This window comes from Coregonus clupeaformis, chromosome 28 (assembly GCF_020615455.1).
Source record: "Coregonus clupeaformis isolate EN_2021a chromosome 28, ASM2061545v1, whole genome shotgun sequence".
Lineage (NCBI taxonomy): Eukaryota > Metazoa > Chordata > Actinopteri > Salmoniformes > Salmonidae > Coregonus > Coregonus clupeaformis.
Genome location: NC_059219.1, coordinates 4,721,515 through 4,738,839, shown reverse-complemented (window position 1 = coordinate 4,738,839; position 17,325 = coordinate 4,721,515). Strand labels below are relative to the sequence as shown.

The following is a 17,325-nucleotide window of genomic DNA, read 5'->3' as shown; positions in this document are numbered from 1 at the left end:
CTCAATTCAATGTATGTGTAGGCCTACACAATATCAATTGTGCCAGATGAGCATTATTGTTGCTCACCTGCATTGAGGCTACAAATAAGATATTTCCCTTTGATCAAGTATTCATTTAAAATTAAAATAAATAGGGCATTTGCATTGAAGTTTGATGATTAAATAGTATTTTCCACGTTGGAAAAGTTAAATTATGTTACTTCAGTCAACGTTTGAAATTGATATGTCTATGAACTACAGGAACTAAGGGAATTTTGAAGTTTAGCGCACAACTCCATATCTGGCCAATCACATTCCACGTCGCTACAGACGTCACGTCCTCTGACCTCAGTTTGCCAGTGGTATTTTTTCTTGGGGACACAACGGCTTGCGGCGCCATATTGAAAGACACAAAGTATTTTCATAAACGCCTAAAATATCTAATTTGCCAAAATGCTGTATCTAGAGGATTACCTCGAGAGTGAGTATTAGGTTTATTTTACGCCTAGGTGGTAATATTTGTGTATTTACTGCCGTAAATGTGCATAATTTTATCCGGAGCGCGCCCGGACTGTTAGCCTAGCAATGCTAACTCCTATATTCGCTTTTTCTTCTCTCTGGCAGTGATCGAGCAGCTACCCATGGATCTCCGCGACAGGTTTACGGAAATGAGAGAGATGGACCTGCAAGTTCAGAGTATGCATTGCTACAGCGTGACAGTCTCTAAACACTTCACCGGCGAGCATTTTTCAAGTTGAAAAACAAATACTTCTCAGTTTCTCACTTTTTAGGCTCATGGTGCAGAATAAAGAATCGAACTCTTAACACTAGTTAACGTTAGTTACCGGCCAAATAAACATTTGTTAAATGCAGTATTTGTATTTGTATAACTAACACAGCTAGCTAACGTTAGCGAACTTGGCTAATATAACAATGCAACAACTTTCAGTAACCTGAGAAACAAGTTAGTGGGTTTGTATGATTCTAGCTAGGGTTATAGAAATTACAAAAGAACATCATGTGTATGTTATGATATTTGTTTTCCTTATAGATGTCCAACTAACGATTGCTAATCATGTGTGCATGCACAGAAGTTGAACAATGAATGTAAACAAAGCAGGGTACATGGATTCGGAGAGTGCACATCACATGTAGTATTAATGTTATACATGTAGCTAGTTAGCTGTTTTATCATGTAACTTTAACTAGCTACATACACACGAACTGTTTACTAGCTAGAACATGCACCAATATTAATTTAGTACAGTGGTTCCCAACCAGGGGTACTAGGACCCCTGGGGGTACTTGGCCGTTCCACAGGGGGTACTTGAGAAGACTCATGAGACCATAGGTCTTCTGGTAAAATGCATTTACTTCAGAGGTACTCCGGGCAAAGCAAAATTCATTTGGTGGTACAGTAATCGAAAAAGGTTGGGAACCACAGATTTATTAGAAGTGGTTCGGTTCACTGGTAGTTTTAATCACAAGTAGGCCGGTCCACGGACACCGCATGTAATATTAGCCCTTCTGGTCAGCATTGAAGTACACGTAAATATGAATTCATCCACATGCATGCAGAGTATAAACCCATATAATTAGTGTCTCAGACACACCTGTCCAGATTGCTCACTGCTCCCATTTGCTGTAGATGCCATGGACCAGTTGGAGCAGAGGGTGAATGAATTCTTTGTCAATGCAAAGAAGAACAAGCCAGAGTGGAGGGAAGAGCAGATGGGAGTCATCAAAAAGGTGCCAAATAAATCTAAGATTTATGTGTATTTCCCTTTTCAGAAATACAGTTTTGTTCTTTAAATCCCCTAAAAAAATAAAAAAAACGATAAGGCTGTACTACCGCACTTTTTGTGGTGAGTCTTTGTGCTTTGTCATTGACATTTTAGTCATTTAGCAGATGCTCTTATCCAGAGTGACTTTAGTGCAGTCATCTTTAAGATAGTTAGGTGGGACAACCACATATCACAGTCATAGTAAGTACATTTTTCCTCAATAAAGTAGCTATCAGCAAAGTTGAAGCTAGTAAGAAGAAAATAAAAAGTGTGAATTAGTTCAGGAAAGGCATTCTTTCTTTTTTGAGATGGTGTCAGCCTCTGACTGCTTTTTCTCTCTGTTTCAGGACTATTATAAGGCATTGGAGGATGCAGATGAGAAAGTACAGCTGGCCAATCAGATTTATGATCTGGTGAGTTGGAATTTGAATGCCAAGACGGAGCTATGTCTAACGATGTCTGGTTTGTCTAATGGGTCATGGGAAAAATGTAAATGCTGTAGGTTGGTGTCAGCACAAAAAATATGGGAATCACTTCTATAAAAAGGTGCTAAATGACTAAAATGTAAATGTAGGGATAAGGGGAGTTAGAGGAGAACCGTTGTCGCTGGTGGCCTTTTTCAAGATGTCACCACTAAAATATAAAATGTTCTGCTCAGAACTGTGCGTTCTCTGATGTGCCACTAGGTGGCAATCAAACACTGCAAATTATTTGGAAGTCACTAAAATGTCAGTCTTTTCAGATGTTTCTAATATTTATTTTGATATTGACGTTTCTATCTTTTGATGTTGATGTATTTCATAGTGAATACTCAATGTGTAAAATCTTGGGGGGTTTGTTTAACACCTATATTGTCGGGAATGAACAGTATCGCATATTGAAGTTGTACCTGTATATTATGACGTTATTTAAATTTTAGTAATTTAGCAGACGCTCTTATCCAGAGCGACTTACAGTTAGTGAGTGCATACATTTTCATACTGGCCCTCCGTGGGAAACGAACCCACAACCCTGGCGTTGCAAGCGCTATGTTCTACCAACTGAGCTACAGTTATGGTGTGTGTGTTCCAGGTGGACCGCCACCTGAGGAAGCTGGACCAGGAGCTGGCTAAGTTCAAGATGGAGCTAGAGGCTGACAACGCTGGCATCACCGAGATCCTGGAGAGACGTGAGTCACACCTGTCAATCACAACATGTCAGGAGACCCATCCCCTTAATCTTAACCCTCTTGGCCCTATCAGAATGTTGGGCTGTCAGGATACTTTTTGCTAGTCTTGTTTCTGTTGCAATTCCGCGATAGTGGGATATTATCAATCTGCCCATCGGGATATTTCAGCCCTGCTAGGGGGGCAAGTGTTGTTTCTTGTGTCTGTCAGTGTTGTCACTGAGAGCCAGCTCTGACATTGCCTCTCTCCTCTGTCAGGATCCCTAGAGATGGACAGCCCCTCTCAGCCCGTCAACAACCACCACGTCCACTCACACACCACCGTGGAGAGTAAGTACAGGTCTTGGCTGTTTGGCTGACTTTCTTTTGGAGTTGTTCCATGTCAGTAGAGAAATTTATATTGTTTAAGGAGCTTTGTTTGTATAGATGATTTGCTGCTTTCCTACAGTGAGGGAAAAAAGTATTTGATCCCCTGCTGATTTTGTACGTTTGCCCACTGACAAAGAAATGATCAGTCTATCATTTTAATGGTAGGTTTATTTGAACAGTGAGAGACAGAATAACAACAACAAAAATCCAGAAAACCCCTCACAATGTTATAAATTGATTTGCATTTTAATGAGGGAAATAAGTATTTGACCCCCTCTCAATCAGAAATATTTCTGGCTCCCAGGTGTCTTTTATACAGGTAACGAGCTGAGGTTAGGAGCACACAATTAAAGGGAGTGCTCCTAATCTCAGTATGTTACCTGTATAAAAGACACCTGTCCACAGAAGCAATCAATCAATCAGATTCCAAACGCTCCACCATGGCCAAGACCAAAGAGCTCTCCAAGGATGTCAGGGACAAGATTGTAGACCTACACAAGGCTGGAATGGGCTACAAGACCATCGCCAAGCAGCTTGGTGAGAAGGTGATAACTGTTGGTGCGATTATTCGCAAATGGAAGAAACACAAAATAACTGTCAATCTCCCTTGCTCCATGCAAGATCTCACCTCGTGGAGTTGCAATGATCATGAGAACGGTGAGGAATCAGCCCAGAACTACACAGGAGGATCTTGTCAATGATCTCAAGGCAGCTGGGACCATAGTCACCAAGAAAACAATTGGTAACACACTACGCCGTGAAGGACTGAAATCCTGCAGCACCCGCAAGGTCCCCCTGCTCAAGAAAGCACATATACACCCGTCTGAAGTTTGCCAATGAACATCTGAATGATTCAGAGGAGAACTGGGTGATGTGTTGTGGTCAGATGAGACCAAAATCGAGCTCTTTGGCATCAACTCAACTTGCCGTGTTTGGAGGAGGAGGAATGCTGCCTATGACCCCAAGAACACCATCCCCACTGTCAAACATGGAGGTGGAAACATTATGCTTTGGGGGTGTTTTTCTGCTAAGGGGACAGGACAACTTCAGCGCATCAAAGGGACGATGGACGGGGCCATGTACTGTCAAATCTTGGGTGAGAACCTCCTTCCCTCAGCCAGGGCATTGAAAATGGGTCGTGGATGGGTATTCCAGCATGACAATGACCCAAAATACACGGCCAAGGCAACAAAGTAGTGGCTCAAGAAGAAGCACATTAAGGTCCTGGAGTGGCCTAGCCAGTCTCCAGACCTTAATCCCATAGAAAATCTGTGGAGGGAGCTGAAGGTTCGAGTTGCCAAACGTCAGCCTCGAAACCTTAATGACTTGGAGAAGATCTGCAAAGAGGAGTGGGACAAAATCCCTCCTGAGATGTGTGCAAACCTGGTGGCCAACTACAAGAAACGTCTGACCTCTGTGATTGCCAACAAGTGTTTTGCCACCAAGTACTAAGTCATGTTTTGCAGAGGGGTCAAATACTTATTTCCCTCATTAAAATGCAAATCAATTTATAACATTTTTGACATGCGTTTTTCTGGATTTTTTTTGTTGTTATTCTGTCTCTCACTGTTCAAATAAACCTACCATTAAAATTATAGACTGATCATTTCTTTGTCAGTGGGCAAACGTACAAAATCAGCAGGGGATCAAATACGTTTTTTCCCTCACTGTATGTGAGGTCATGAAGGTAGTAAATAATGTAATGTTTGTGTGTGACAGAGAGGAAGTATACCACGCAACCAAGCCACCACACTACAGAGCACGTCCCAGAGAAGAAGTTCAAATCAGAAGCCCTGCTTTCCACACTCACGTCAGATGCCTCCAAGGAGAACACACCGGGCTGTCGGACCAACAGCACAACGTCAGTCTCTAACAACGTGTACAGTGTGAACTCATCCCAGCCCCTGGCCTCCTACAACCTCAGCTCTCTGACTGCTTTGCCCGGGGCTGGGGCAGGGGCCATCACCATGGCTGCAGCGCAGGCTGTACAGGCCACTGCACAGGTATAAACACACACATTCTCTCTCCCTCTTTCTCACACTCTTATCTGTCTCACAAACTCTTTCACACACCCTCAACTCCATGGCCTTCTGATTTATTCATATGAGTGCTGCACTGATGCGGATCTGTATCAGTGTCTTGAACCAGTCTGTCTGTTCTGAGAATTATCTTATCTGATCGGGACAAATGTCCTTGAATGTGTAACTGATGTTTGTCGATGTTTGACTGTAACTAACCCTGTTCATGGCTATGTGTGTCTCTCTCTCTGCCTTTCCCTCTCTGTGCCCTCCTTCTCTCTCCCCCTCCCCTCCCCCTCGATGTCAGATGAAGGAGGGCAGGAGGACTAGCAGTCTGAAGGCCAGCTACGAGGCCATCAAGAACAATGACTTCCAGCTGGGGAGGGAGTTCTCCCTGACCTCCCGGGATGCCACGGGGGCCTACTCCACCTCTGCCCTGGCCAACACCCTCACCCAGACCCTCACCCCCGCCGGCTCAGCCGTCGCCTCCGACTCCCGCGGCGGACGCAAGACCAAGTACGACACAGCTTATATGCACACACACACACAGCCTCCCGTACGCTCAGACAAGCATGACAAGCCCTAGCTAGTGGTCTTCTCCAGTGATATCACATCATTTCATGCCTTACTGAACCGTATCAATCCACCCTGCATCACCCCACATCAGAAGAACAGACGTCAGGCCAAATCACGCTACATCATTTCAGTGTCCAGTCCCATGATGTCACGCCACATTATGCCAGCCATGCTTTTCAACTCTGCCCCCACAGCATGAATAAATGAAGATGTGAAGATGAAAAATTGAGAGCTTGTCTAAACTGCTCAGTCTTCTCTCCCCTGCCCCTCCACAGAGGCAACACCAAGTCTTCCAACCACCAGTCGTCATCCTCCTCGTCGTCTTCGTCCCTGTCGTCGTGCTCCTCTTCCTCAGCCCTGGCTCAGGAGCTGTCCCAGCAGGCCTCGGCCCTCCCAGAGTCTGAGACCAACAACCAGGTGGACTGGACCTACGACCCCAACGAACCCCGCTACTGCATCTGCAACCAGGTACACACATCCAGAGACCCACTCTCTCTCACACTCTGGACAGCACACACCTACTGCTGACAGGTTAACTAAAATGGTTTCTCTTTTGTTAAAGGTGTCTTATGGAGAAATGGTGGGCTGTGATAACCAAGACGTAAGTACCCATTTCCATTTGGGAGTGCTTTTCTCATATTCTACAACTGTTACCTCATTACTTTCACATAGGACTTTGTCAAATGAGAGATGATGCATGAGAGCTAACCTGAGTGCCCCGTGTGTGTTTGTGCAGTGCCCCATCGAGTGGTTCCACTACGGCTGCGTGGGCCTAACAGAAGCCCCCAAGGGGAAGTGGTACTGCCCTCAGTGTACTGCCGCCATGAAGAGGAGAGGCAGCAGGCACAAATAGACACCCCACCTCTACTACCCCTCTCCTCATCCAGGACCACCCCCATCCCATTCCACATCCCTACCCCGCAAAACCAACTGTCAATGCTATATCAACTGTAGTTCCTCCCAAACAAGTGTGTGTACCTGTTGTGGCCACACACACAGTATTCTTATCCACCTGTCTGTCTGTGTGACCTCAGGGGTCAAAACAGTGGGGTCAAAGGTTGTTATTGCAGAGTCAATCCTGTGTGAGTATTTGGATGAGACACCTGACTGGAAAATCAAAACAAGGAGCCAAGACTCCATGAATCCTCACCCCCTGGTTGGGTGTCCATTGCCCCCCCTCCTCCCTCCTGAATTTTGAGCCTTGGCGCACCCCTTCTCTCCCACATTCATCAGACATTCCTCGCCTTTCCCCTTGTGACAGGAAGGGCCATACACCCCTCCTGCTTCCACACCGGCTGCAACAAGAAGTGCTCATTACAGTAAAATGCCCACAGGGGAAATGACACAGACTGGGAAATGTAGTCCAGGGGTGTTTATTGGACTACAAAACCCAACCCCCTCTACAAGTTTTGATTTTAATTCTTAAAACGAATTGATGAAACGCAACTATGACTTTGAAAAGATGAGGATGTTGATTGGGACGGTGGTCATTTCAGGTAACGTATGGTTGAATATGACTGACCCTCCACGATTGAGTCCTGTAAAGCTGAAGAGGTCAGAATGTACAGTGTAAGAACAGTCATAACTGAAGCGTGTCTGAGTGTAAGTGTTTCTGTATGTGCGTGTGTATGTCACTAGTCATTCTGTACTGAGATGGTGTGTAAAAGTTTCCAGAGATGTAAAAAAAATACAATAAAATGGATCAAGTTCTTTTGGTATTTCATGTTTCCTGACTTCGTCTGTCAAGGATGGCCTCTCTTCTTGATCAAACTATAGCACTTCATAGCTCTAGGTATATATTGTATTCGACTACACAATCAAAATGTAGAGTGCTGATGAATCACCAATGTTTTTATTCACAGCAGGCTTACAATGTGGACTGATTGTTGAAACAGGTCACCATTAAAACACAACACAATGTTAATGATATACACTGCTCAAAAAAATAAAGGGAACACTTAAGCAACACAATGTAACTCCAAGTCAATCACACTTCTGTGAAATCAAACTGTCCACTTAGGAAGCAACACTGATTGACAATACATTTCACATGCTGTTGTGCAAATGGAATAGACAACAGGTGGAAATTATAGGCAATTAGCAAGACACCCCCAATAAAGAAGTGGTTCTGCAGGTGGTGACCACAGACCACTTCTCAGTTCCTATGCTTCCTGGCTGATGTTTTGGTCACTTTTGAATGCTGGCGGTGCTTTCACTCTAGTGGTAGCATGAGACGGAGTCTACAACCCACACAAGTGGCTCAGGTAGTGCAGCTCATCCAGGATGGCACATCAATGCGAGCTGTGGCAAGAAGGTTTGCTGTGTCTGTCAGCGTAGTGTCCAGAGCATGGAGGCGCTACCAGGAGACAGGCCAGTACATCAGGAGACGTGGAGGAGGGCAACAACCCAGCAGCAGGACCGCTACCTCCGCCTTTGTGCAAGGAGGAGCAGGAGGAGCACTGCAAAATGACCTCCAGCAGGCCACAAATGTGCATGTGTCTGCTCAAACGGTCAGAAACAGACTCCATGAGGGTGGTATGAGGGCCCGACGTCCACAGGTGGGGGTTGTGCTTACAGCCCAACACCGTGCAGGACTTTTGGCATTTGGCAGAGAACACCAAGATTGGCAAATTCGCCACTGGCGCCCTGTGCTCTTCACAGATGAAAGCAGGTTCACACTGAGCACATGTGACAGAGTCTGGAGACGGCGTGGAGAACGTTCTGCTGCCTGCAACATCCTCCAGCATGACCGGTTTGGCGGTGGGTCAGTCATGGTGTGGGGTGGCATTTCTTTGGGGGGCCGCACAGCCCTCCATGTGCTCGCCAGAGGTAGCCTGACTGCCATTAGGTACCGAGATGAGATCCTCAGACCCCTTGTGAGACCATATGCTGGTGCAGTTGGCCCTGAATTCCTCCTAATGCAAGACAATGCTAGACCTCATGTGGCTGGAGTGTGTCAGCAGTTCCTGCAAGAGGAAGGCATTGATGCTATGGACTGGCCCGCCCGTTCCCCAGACCTGAATCCAATTGAGCACATCTGGGACATCATGTCTCGCTCCATCCACCAATGCCACGTTGCACCACAGACTGTCCAGGAGTTGGCGGATGCTTTAGTCCAGGTCTGGGAGGAGATCCCTCAGGAGACCATCCGCCACCTCATCAGGAGCATGCCCAGGCGTTGTAGGGAGGTCATACAGGCACGTGGAGGCCACACACACTACTGAGCCTCATTTTGACTTGTTTTAAGGACATTACATCAAAGTTGGATCAGCCTGTAGTGTGGTTTTCCACTTTAATTTTGAGGTTGACTCCAAATCCAGACCTCCATGGGTTGATAAATTTGATTTCCATTGATAATTGTTGTGTGATTTTGTTGTCAGCACATTCAACTATGTAAAGAAAAAAGTATTTAACAAGATTATTTCATTCATTCAGATCTAGGATGTGTTGTTTAAGTGTTCCCTTTATTTTTTTGAGCAGTGTATTTGAGCTCTCAACCAATGCAGTACTAACAGGGCTATTCAATCATGTCCATCAAGTCTGATGTACTGCTGTTTTTCTTAATTGATTAATGAATGCCACTGCTTTGCCATGAGTCAGCTCACCAGGTCTAAATCATTCCCTGATTAGAGGAGGGTAATGAAAACCAGCGGTGTTATAGCCCTCACACACAGGGGGATTTGGGTAGCCAGTAACTCATTCTACTGATGGCAGACACTTTTTTTGTTCTGTACAAAACTGCCATAATACCTATATTTTTAGAAGGAACCTAGGGTTTCTTGGAGAAATTACAACCTCACCAAAAAAAGAAGAATGTTTTTGGCCCTTGATCCAAAATGGCACCTTTTCAATAGCTGCTCTCTCACCACATCTGACTGAAACAAAGCAGGGCTCCAACTCCATTCTCTAAATAATGAGCCAAGGGAGGACTGGTGTGTGCCACAAATAGCAAAGAGTGAGCCCTGTGTTTTACCACAACTTGGAATGAGGGGTAGCATACCTCGACCCCCGACCGAGGAGGCATGTGTGCGCATTTAGATCGCTCCGTGTACCTCGTGGAATTTCAAAACAGTTACTTTACGAGAACGCTCCTAAACTATACAGTTGAAAAGGATCTATGGTATAAACTCCACTTATTTTTTACTTTATACGAGGGAGTTTTAATTTTGGGAACCAGTAGCCCTGTGTGTGAGACTGTAATCCAGCCGTCCGCACCGAAAGGAAGTTAGGCGACTGTTGACTTTTTTTCTCAGAGTAGCCTAACCCAAACCAGGTGAAGTCGCCCCCCTGCGCGCAGTCAGCGCTCGGATATAGTGGAAACCCTCTTTGTAGCCTAGTTCAGGGAGTGAAGTCTTGGTGAAGTTCTTCATTTTTCTAACTTCAGTTTGGCTCTGTGTCTGAAGGGATGTTTTCATGCATCCTGCCTTTGGTTGTGGATGGGAATGGCAGTTTTCTGACAGCGCGCAGTAGCATCGTCTGATCTAGTCACTGTCATGAGGTTCCGCTATTCGATATTGTTTTTAATCATCTGAGGGGCACTCTTCCCCAAATAAAGAGAGAGGGAAAACTTTTCCCTGCTCCCTCGGAGCTCCATAGTGTTCGAGGATGTGAAAGTTGGACTGTGGCTCACTTTGATCTAACTTCATTATCACGAATAACGGAATAACAACGTTTGGGAAAAGGTTTTGTTTGTTTGTGCCAGCTCACAAATCAACACAAGTTTGCCATAGCGACGGCTCTTGAACACCGTGTACCCCCCTCTGAAATACCAACCAGGACATCTTTGAAAGATAAATTGCGGCAACAATGTTTCAGGTCGCGGTGTATTCCTGAAGTGCGTGTTTCTGCAGATACCTCAGCTGCTCTGTGTTCCTTCTAACGGCCGGGAGAGCGGCCAGAGTTGTGTGAGGTCTGAGTGGGACGCGGAGAAGAAGTAGGCTAAACATCTTCCCTCATGGTATTCCTTTATTCTTCTGCCAGCAAAGTTGGGAGTGAAGCGGGAATGTTCCTTCGGCGGCTCTGGACGCTCCGACGCAGGTATTGCTCCGGACCGTTATTGCTCCTAGGGGTCGCGGTGTGTCTTTTCTACCAGACCCTGATGGTGGCACGGAGTCGGTTCAAAGGCGGCCCACCTGCGGCTGATGAACGCAACAAGTCAACGATGACTGGAGCGTTGGGGGTATTTGATGAACTTCTGCAGGACCCTGCGAGGCTTATTTCTACCCTGGAGGCTTTGGAGAGGGAAATATATGTAAGTGGGCTAATGATAGAAGTGCACTTAAATGCTGTCTATTGTCTCATTTTTGTCCTGTGCTTTAGGTAGCCTACATGCACTTTTGGTTAACTTTGAATAATGGAGATTCAAGGATAAGCTTTGCTCCATCCCACAATGGGAAAAGCTTTTATCCAAGTCCATCTCACAATGACTATAAGCCAATTTCATCATCAACACATATGGGTATAGGCTTTCTTTATACAGTGCTGTGTTAGTTGCATGGCTCTCTATGCAGCCTGTGTTTTGTCTTTGGGCTCAAAACACTGTCTGAGTTTCATTAACTTTAATGAGCAACAACTACCTGAGTTAGCTTCAAGCCTCACAACAACATTCGTAGATGTTGACTCCTTGGCATAGCCTATATAACTAACTGGTTGAAACTATTTTAATTTTGTTCCCAACTGTTTAAAAATAGCGAACCGTTTTTTTCTTCTTCTATGGCTGTTAGTGTTGCGGTATTTAGATGAGCGAGCTAGGCGCTCGAGGCTCAATGCTTATTGGTCAGCTGGACATGTGCTCGAGAGGTACCCGGGTATGGATTCAGTTAATTCGGGCTCTTCTCTCCACACAGATGATTGACACCTGTATGGACCTTTTCAAAACAAGGTTGCATATCAATTTCCCGGGTATTTTAATTAATTTAATCTCTGGTTACCATCTATCTCTAACAACTGATTCTAGATCAGCTCTACTTACCCACTTCTAACCTTTATCATTATGGGTTAAATTTGGAATGTGTTCCTGGAACAGTTGTTTTATTAGGCCATACTTTTCCTTCTCTCAGAGGTTGTCTTGGCCCCATGGAGAGGAAGGGAGAGAATAAATCAACAAGGAGGGGGGAGGGGGGGAGAAGGCGGGATAGTGTTGCGAGAGATCTAGAGGGAGACAGAGCGGGAGAGGCAGTCTGTTGGCCTTGTTGACTATGTGGTTGACAGGGAGAAAGCGAGCTGTCACAGCTCATTTATTATCCACCACCAACACGCTGCCTCAGTTTAGCTGTTGAGTGCAACTCTGAGTTCTAGAAACCCAACCCTAAAAGTTCTGAATGTTGGACTTATTGTGAATCAGAAGGTTGAAGTCTGAGCCATTACATTGCTCTTATTTCTCTCCTCTCATGATCCTCGAAGGAGTCTGTCATAGTTGACATTGAGTGTGATTGGGTGGGTTTGCTTGTTGGCATGTCTAGAGCCATCGTTACAAAAGCCCTGCCACTGTAGTATTTGTGCCTGTTACCCTCTGTGGCATGTAATAATGACTAGCTTCACACTGTCTGTATGGGTGTTCAGTATTTGTATCTGTCTGGGGCGGGATGGTGATTGGAATTGCTGGAGAGTTGTTAGGGATGGGGCATTTTGGCAAGGGTGTGTGTGTGTGTGTTATAGGTTTGCAATGCGTGTGTGAGAGTGTGTGTCCATGTGCGTGTGTATGCAGTTAGCACCTGTGGATGGCTTTCCCGGGGTGAGTGCTCCAGCAGTAGGTCAGTAGGAAGTATTAGATCAGAGTTACGTAATGTGATCCTCCAGCTCTTTATCCCCTTTGAGTCTCTTCCAGACCCTGACAGCCCCATTCAGTCCCAGGGCAGGAGGCAGGAGGCAGGAGGCTGGACCAGGGATCAGAAAGCCATGGAACACAGTCTCTCTCACACACATGCACACATGTACATGCTGTGATTCCATAGAACAGGTACTCCATCAGAGCGGCGTCCAAACTCGCTGCATGTGTGTGGAGCGTGTTTGGTGGTCTTCAGAGTGGAACCCCTGCCAGAAAGATCTGGAAGCTTGTTTGCTGCTTTGACACTAATTGGCTGAACGTGTGTATGGGAGGCAGTTCCAGCATTTGACCACTAGCACTAACTAGACTTTCTAAGCTCTGAGAAGGTCTCGGATAGGGTCAGGGAGTCAGTTAGGGCGCTGGGATGGTAGGGTCAGGGAGTCCGTAAGGGCGCTGGGATAGTAGGGTCAGGGAGTCAGTTAGGGTCCTGGGATGGATGTCTGCCCATGTGTGTACTCCAGTGGCAGTCAGTGCTGTTTAAGATAAGGGAGTACAATTTTGTATTTTCATGAGCATGGCCTTATTTCTATTACAGCATATTGGATGACTGTCATTCATATTCCATTCACCCAGTTCAATGTAACAGCAATAGGTTTAGGCTACTACATGATACTAACATTTTCCCTATACCCCTCATGAGGTTGCTACAACCTAGCCTATGAATGAACGTTTACAAAGTAGGTGCACACAGGTCAAGAGAACATTTTGATGTGACACATGGCCAGACAGTGACACATTCAATACTGCCTTGCACACTCTTGCCTGCATCTAGCTGATATAGGATGTAATCATTAGTCCAACAGTTGCAAACAAGAGTTTCTATTGGACAAATTCAGGTATGTTTATCCCCGTTTTGTTTCATTTGCTTCCGTTTAAGAAACATTTTTCAACAGAATCGGTGGAATGAATACACCCCTGATCACGCATAAACACAGTTCACGTTCATAGCAGCCACGTTGTATTCCTTACTCGACTCTATGCACTCTCCTCCTCTCACCTTGTCCCTTTGCTTGTGGACTTCAATGCACAACACATCAGCTGTATGTGACCAGGCAAAAAAACCTTTCCAAGCCAAACCATATCATAAAATAGCCACGTTAACATAAATTATGTAGCTTAAGAAACAAGGTTCATGAAATCAATAATTTGCTAGTACAAATGACATTTGTATTCTGACAATCTTTCAAACTCACTTAGATAATACCTTTGATGATATAGTGATAGCAATACATGGTTATAACATCTACAGAAAATACTGAAATACCAAAGGTGGAGGTGTTGCCGTTTTATATTCAGAACTACATTCCTGTAAAGCTTAGAGAGGATCTCATGTTAAATACTGTTGAAGTAATATGGCTTCAGATTAATCTGCCTCAGCTAAAGCCCATTCTGGTGGGAAGTTGCTATAGACCACAAAGTGCTAACAGTCAGTATCTGGATAACGTGTGAAATGCTTGATAATGTATGTGATATCAACAGAGAGGTATATTTACTGGGTGATTTTAAATATTGACTGGCTTTCATCAGGCTGCCCACTCAAGAGAAAGCTTCAAACCGTAACTATTGCCTGCAACCTGGTTCAGGTTATCAGTCAACCTACCAGGGTAGTTACAAACAGCACATTAATGAAATCATCAACATGTATTGATCACATCTTTACTAATGCTATGAAATAAAGATAAATTACATAAAGAATGATAGTAAAAACTTTGGAGCACCTTAAATGACATTTTGGGGCAAAAAGGCAAACTCAGCACCATCATTCATTGAACCAGATGGCTCATTCATCACAAAACCCACTGATATTGCCAACTACTGGCTTGTCATTGTTGTCTATCAACAATGACAAGCCACCAGGGTCTGACAACTTCGATGGAAAATTACTGAGGATAATAGCAGACGACTCATATTTGCCATATTTGGCACAAATGACTGATGACTGGCTGAGAGAAATTGATGATAAAACGTTTGTGGGGGCTGTTTTGTTGACTTCAGTGCGGCTTTTGACATTATCGATCATAGTCTGCTACTGAATAACGTATGTGTTATGGCTTTACACCCCCTGCTATATTGTGGATAAAGAGTTACCTGTCTAATGAACACAGAGGGTGTTCTTTAATGGAAGCCTCTCCAAAATAATCCAGGTAGAATTAGGAATTCCCCAGGGCAGCTGTCTAGGCCCCTAACTTTTTCCAATCTTTACTAACGACATGCCACTGGCTTTGAGTAAAGCCAGTGTGTCTATGTATGCAGATGACTCAACACTATACACGTCAGCTACTACAGCAACTGAAATGACTGCAAAACTTAACACAGAGTTGCAGTTAGTTTCAGAATGGGTGGGAAGGAATACATTTGTCCTAAATATTTCAAAAACTAAAACGATTGTATTTGGGACAAATTTGTCACTAAACCCTAAACCTCAACTAAATCTTGTAATGAATAATGTGGAAATTGAGCAAGTTGAGGTGACTAAACTGCTTGGAGTAACCCTGGATTGTAAACTGTCATGGTCAAAACAAATTGATACAACACTAGCGAAAATGAGAAGTCTGTCCATAATAAAGCGCTTCTTTGCCTTCTTAACAGCACTATCCACAAGGCAGGTCCTACAGGCCCTAGTTTTGTCGCACCTGGACTACTGTTCAGTCGTGTGGTCAGGTGGCACAAAGACGGACTTAGGAAAATTGCAATTGGCTCAGAACAGGGCAGCACGGCTGGCCCTTGGATGTACACAGAGAGCTAACATTAATAATATGCATGCCAATCTCTCCTGGCTCAAAGTGGAGGAGAGATTGACTTAATCACTACTTGTATTTGTGAGCGGTATTGACATGTTGAATGCACCAAGCTGTCTGTTTGAACTACTGGCACACAGCTCGGACACCCATGCATACCCCACAAGACATGCCACCAGAGGTCTCTTCACAATCCCCATGTCCAGAACAGACTATGGGAGGCACACAGTTCTACATCAAGTAACTCATTTAAAAAACAGATAAAAATACATCTTATGGAACAGCGGGGACTGTGAGACGTATGTGGTAGTAGAGTAGTGGCCTGAGGGCACACACTTGATGTGTTGTGAAATCAGTTGTGAATGTATTGTGATGTTTTTAAAATGGTATAACTGCCTTAATTTTGCTGGACCCCAGGAAGAGTAGCTGCTGCCTTGTACAAATACAATTAACCGCTACACACAGCCTACATTGTTGTCACCATATTAGCTAAAGTAACATCATAGTCAACATGGCTAATAGAACTAACGCGTTAGTAAACCCGCTACAATCATGCAGTACTGTTACAATGTACAGTCAGTAAGCAGTTTAGCACTTACACCAGCAGGCCCCGGTGGCAATAAATTAGTAAAACCAAAAGCGTTGGATAGTCATAGCCAGCAAGCTAACATAGCATCCCTCTGTTTGAGCAGGGTGTTTGAGTAGGCTAAACTAGCTAGCTGCATGTACTAGGTAAGTAAGGGAAACTGAAAAATGACAATCTCTCTCTATTTCTCTCTTGCTTCTCCTTCATTTTGGAAGAAATTAATTTGTTACAAACTGTTCAACTATTGTCTTTCTCTCTCTCTTTGAGTCAACTACTCACCACATTTTATGCACTGCAGTGCTAGCTAGCTGTAGCTTATGCTTTCAGTACTAGATTCATTCTCTTATCCTTTGATTGGGTGGACAACATGTCAATTCATGCTGCAAGAGCTCTGATAGGATGTAGGGCATCCTCCGGAAGTTGTCATAATTACTGTGTAAGTCTATGGAAGGGAGTGAGAACCATGAGCCTCCTAGGTTTTGTATTGAAGTCAATGTACCCAGAGGAGCACAGAAGCTAGCTGTCCTCTGGCTACACCATGGTGCTACCCTACAGAGTGCTGTTGAGGCTACTGTAGACCTTCATTGCAAAATAGTATGTTTTAATAAATTATTTGGTGACACGTGATTATATTTATTATAGTTTTATCTAAAAAGGATAACTTTTTTAATGTTTTACAATTTTCTCTTTATGAAATTCACTGAGGAGGATGGTCCTCCCCTGAGGAGCATCCACTGGTGTACTCTAATGGCTGGGTCCCAATACTGTTAATAAGTCCTCTACTGGGTACCTTTTCTTATTTTTTTTCGTAATTTTACCCCCCTTTTTCTCCCCAATTTCGTGATATGACGATTTTGTCTCATCGCTGCAACTCCCCAACGGGCTCAGGAGAGGCGAAGGTCAAGTCATGGGTCCTCCAAAGCATGACCCGCCAAACCGCGCTTCTTAACACCCGCCCGCTTAACCCGGAAGCTAGCCGCACCAATGTGTCGGAGGAAACACTGTTCATCTGAAGGCTGAAGTCAGCCTGCAGGCGCCAAGTAAAGCCCCCTCGGCCAAACCCTCCACTAACCCGGACGACGCTGGGCCAATTGTGCGCCACCCTATGGGACTCCCGGGCATGGCCGGTTGTGACACAGTCTGGGATTGAACCCCAGGCTGTAGTGACGCCGCAACAATGCGATGTAGTGCCTTAAACCACTGTGCCACTCGGGAGGCCCGGTACCTTTTCTAAATGATCACTTATCTAAATTGAATGGACTGCTAGCAGCAATAGAAGTGGTA

The 17,325-nt window shown here is 44.7% G+C and overlaps 2 protein-coding genes across 4 annotated transcripts in view; both read left to right on the top strand.

The window, feature by feature from the left end:
- The first annotated feature begins 349 nt into the window (after positions 1 to 349).
- Positions 350 to 7,609, top strand: LOC121542541 (inhibitor of growth protein 3). Its single transcript, XM_041851932.2, has 11 exons — positions 350 to 460; positions 604 to 675; positions 1,628 to 1,728; positions 2,111 to 2,176; positions 2,835 to 2,931; positions 3,187 to 3,258; positions 5,017 to 5,300; positions 5,623 to 5,831; positions 6,167 to 6,359; positions 6,454 to 6,492; positions 6,628 to 7,609. Exons 1-11 carry the CDS (start codon positions 433 to 435, stop codon positions 6,742 to 6,744), a joined length of 1,278 nt encoding a protein of 425 aa, XP_041707866.2. The 5' UTR covers positions 350 to 432; the 3' UTR covers positions 6,745 to 7,609.
- A 2,301-nt stretch (positions 7,610 to 9,910) lies between these two features.
- The window catches only part of LOC121542542 (cadherin-like and PC-esterase domain-containing protein 1), a 78,838-nt gene continuing 71,423 nt past the window's right edge, over positions 9,911 to 17,325 (top strand). Inside the window, exon 1 of one of the 3 annotated variants that reach the window (XM_041851936.2) lies at positions 9,911 to 11,142. In XM_041851936.2, coding sequence (XP_041707870.1) covers positions 10,846 to 11,142 — 297 coding nt within the window. In that variant the 5' untranslated portion in view covers positions 9,911 to 10,845. Of the gene's footprint in view, positions 11,143 to 12,485; positions 12,850 to 17,325 lie in introns of those variants that run through there. The other 2 variants (XM_041851934.2, XM_041851935.2) reach the window with 2 other exon arrangements.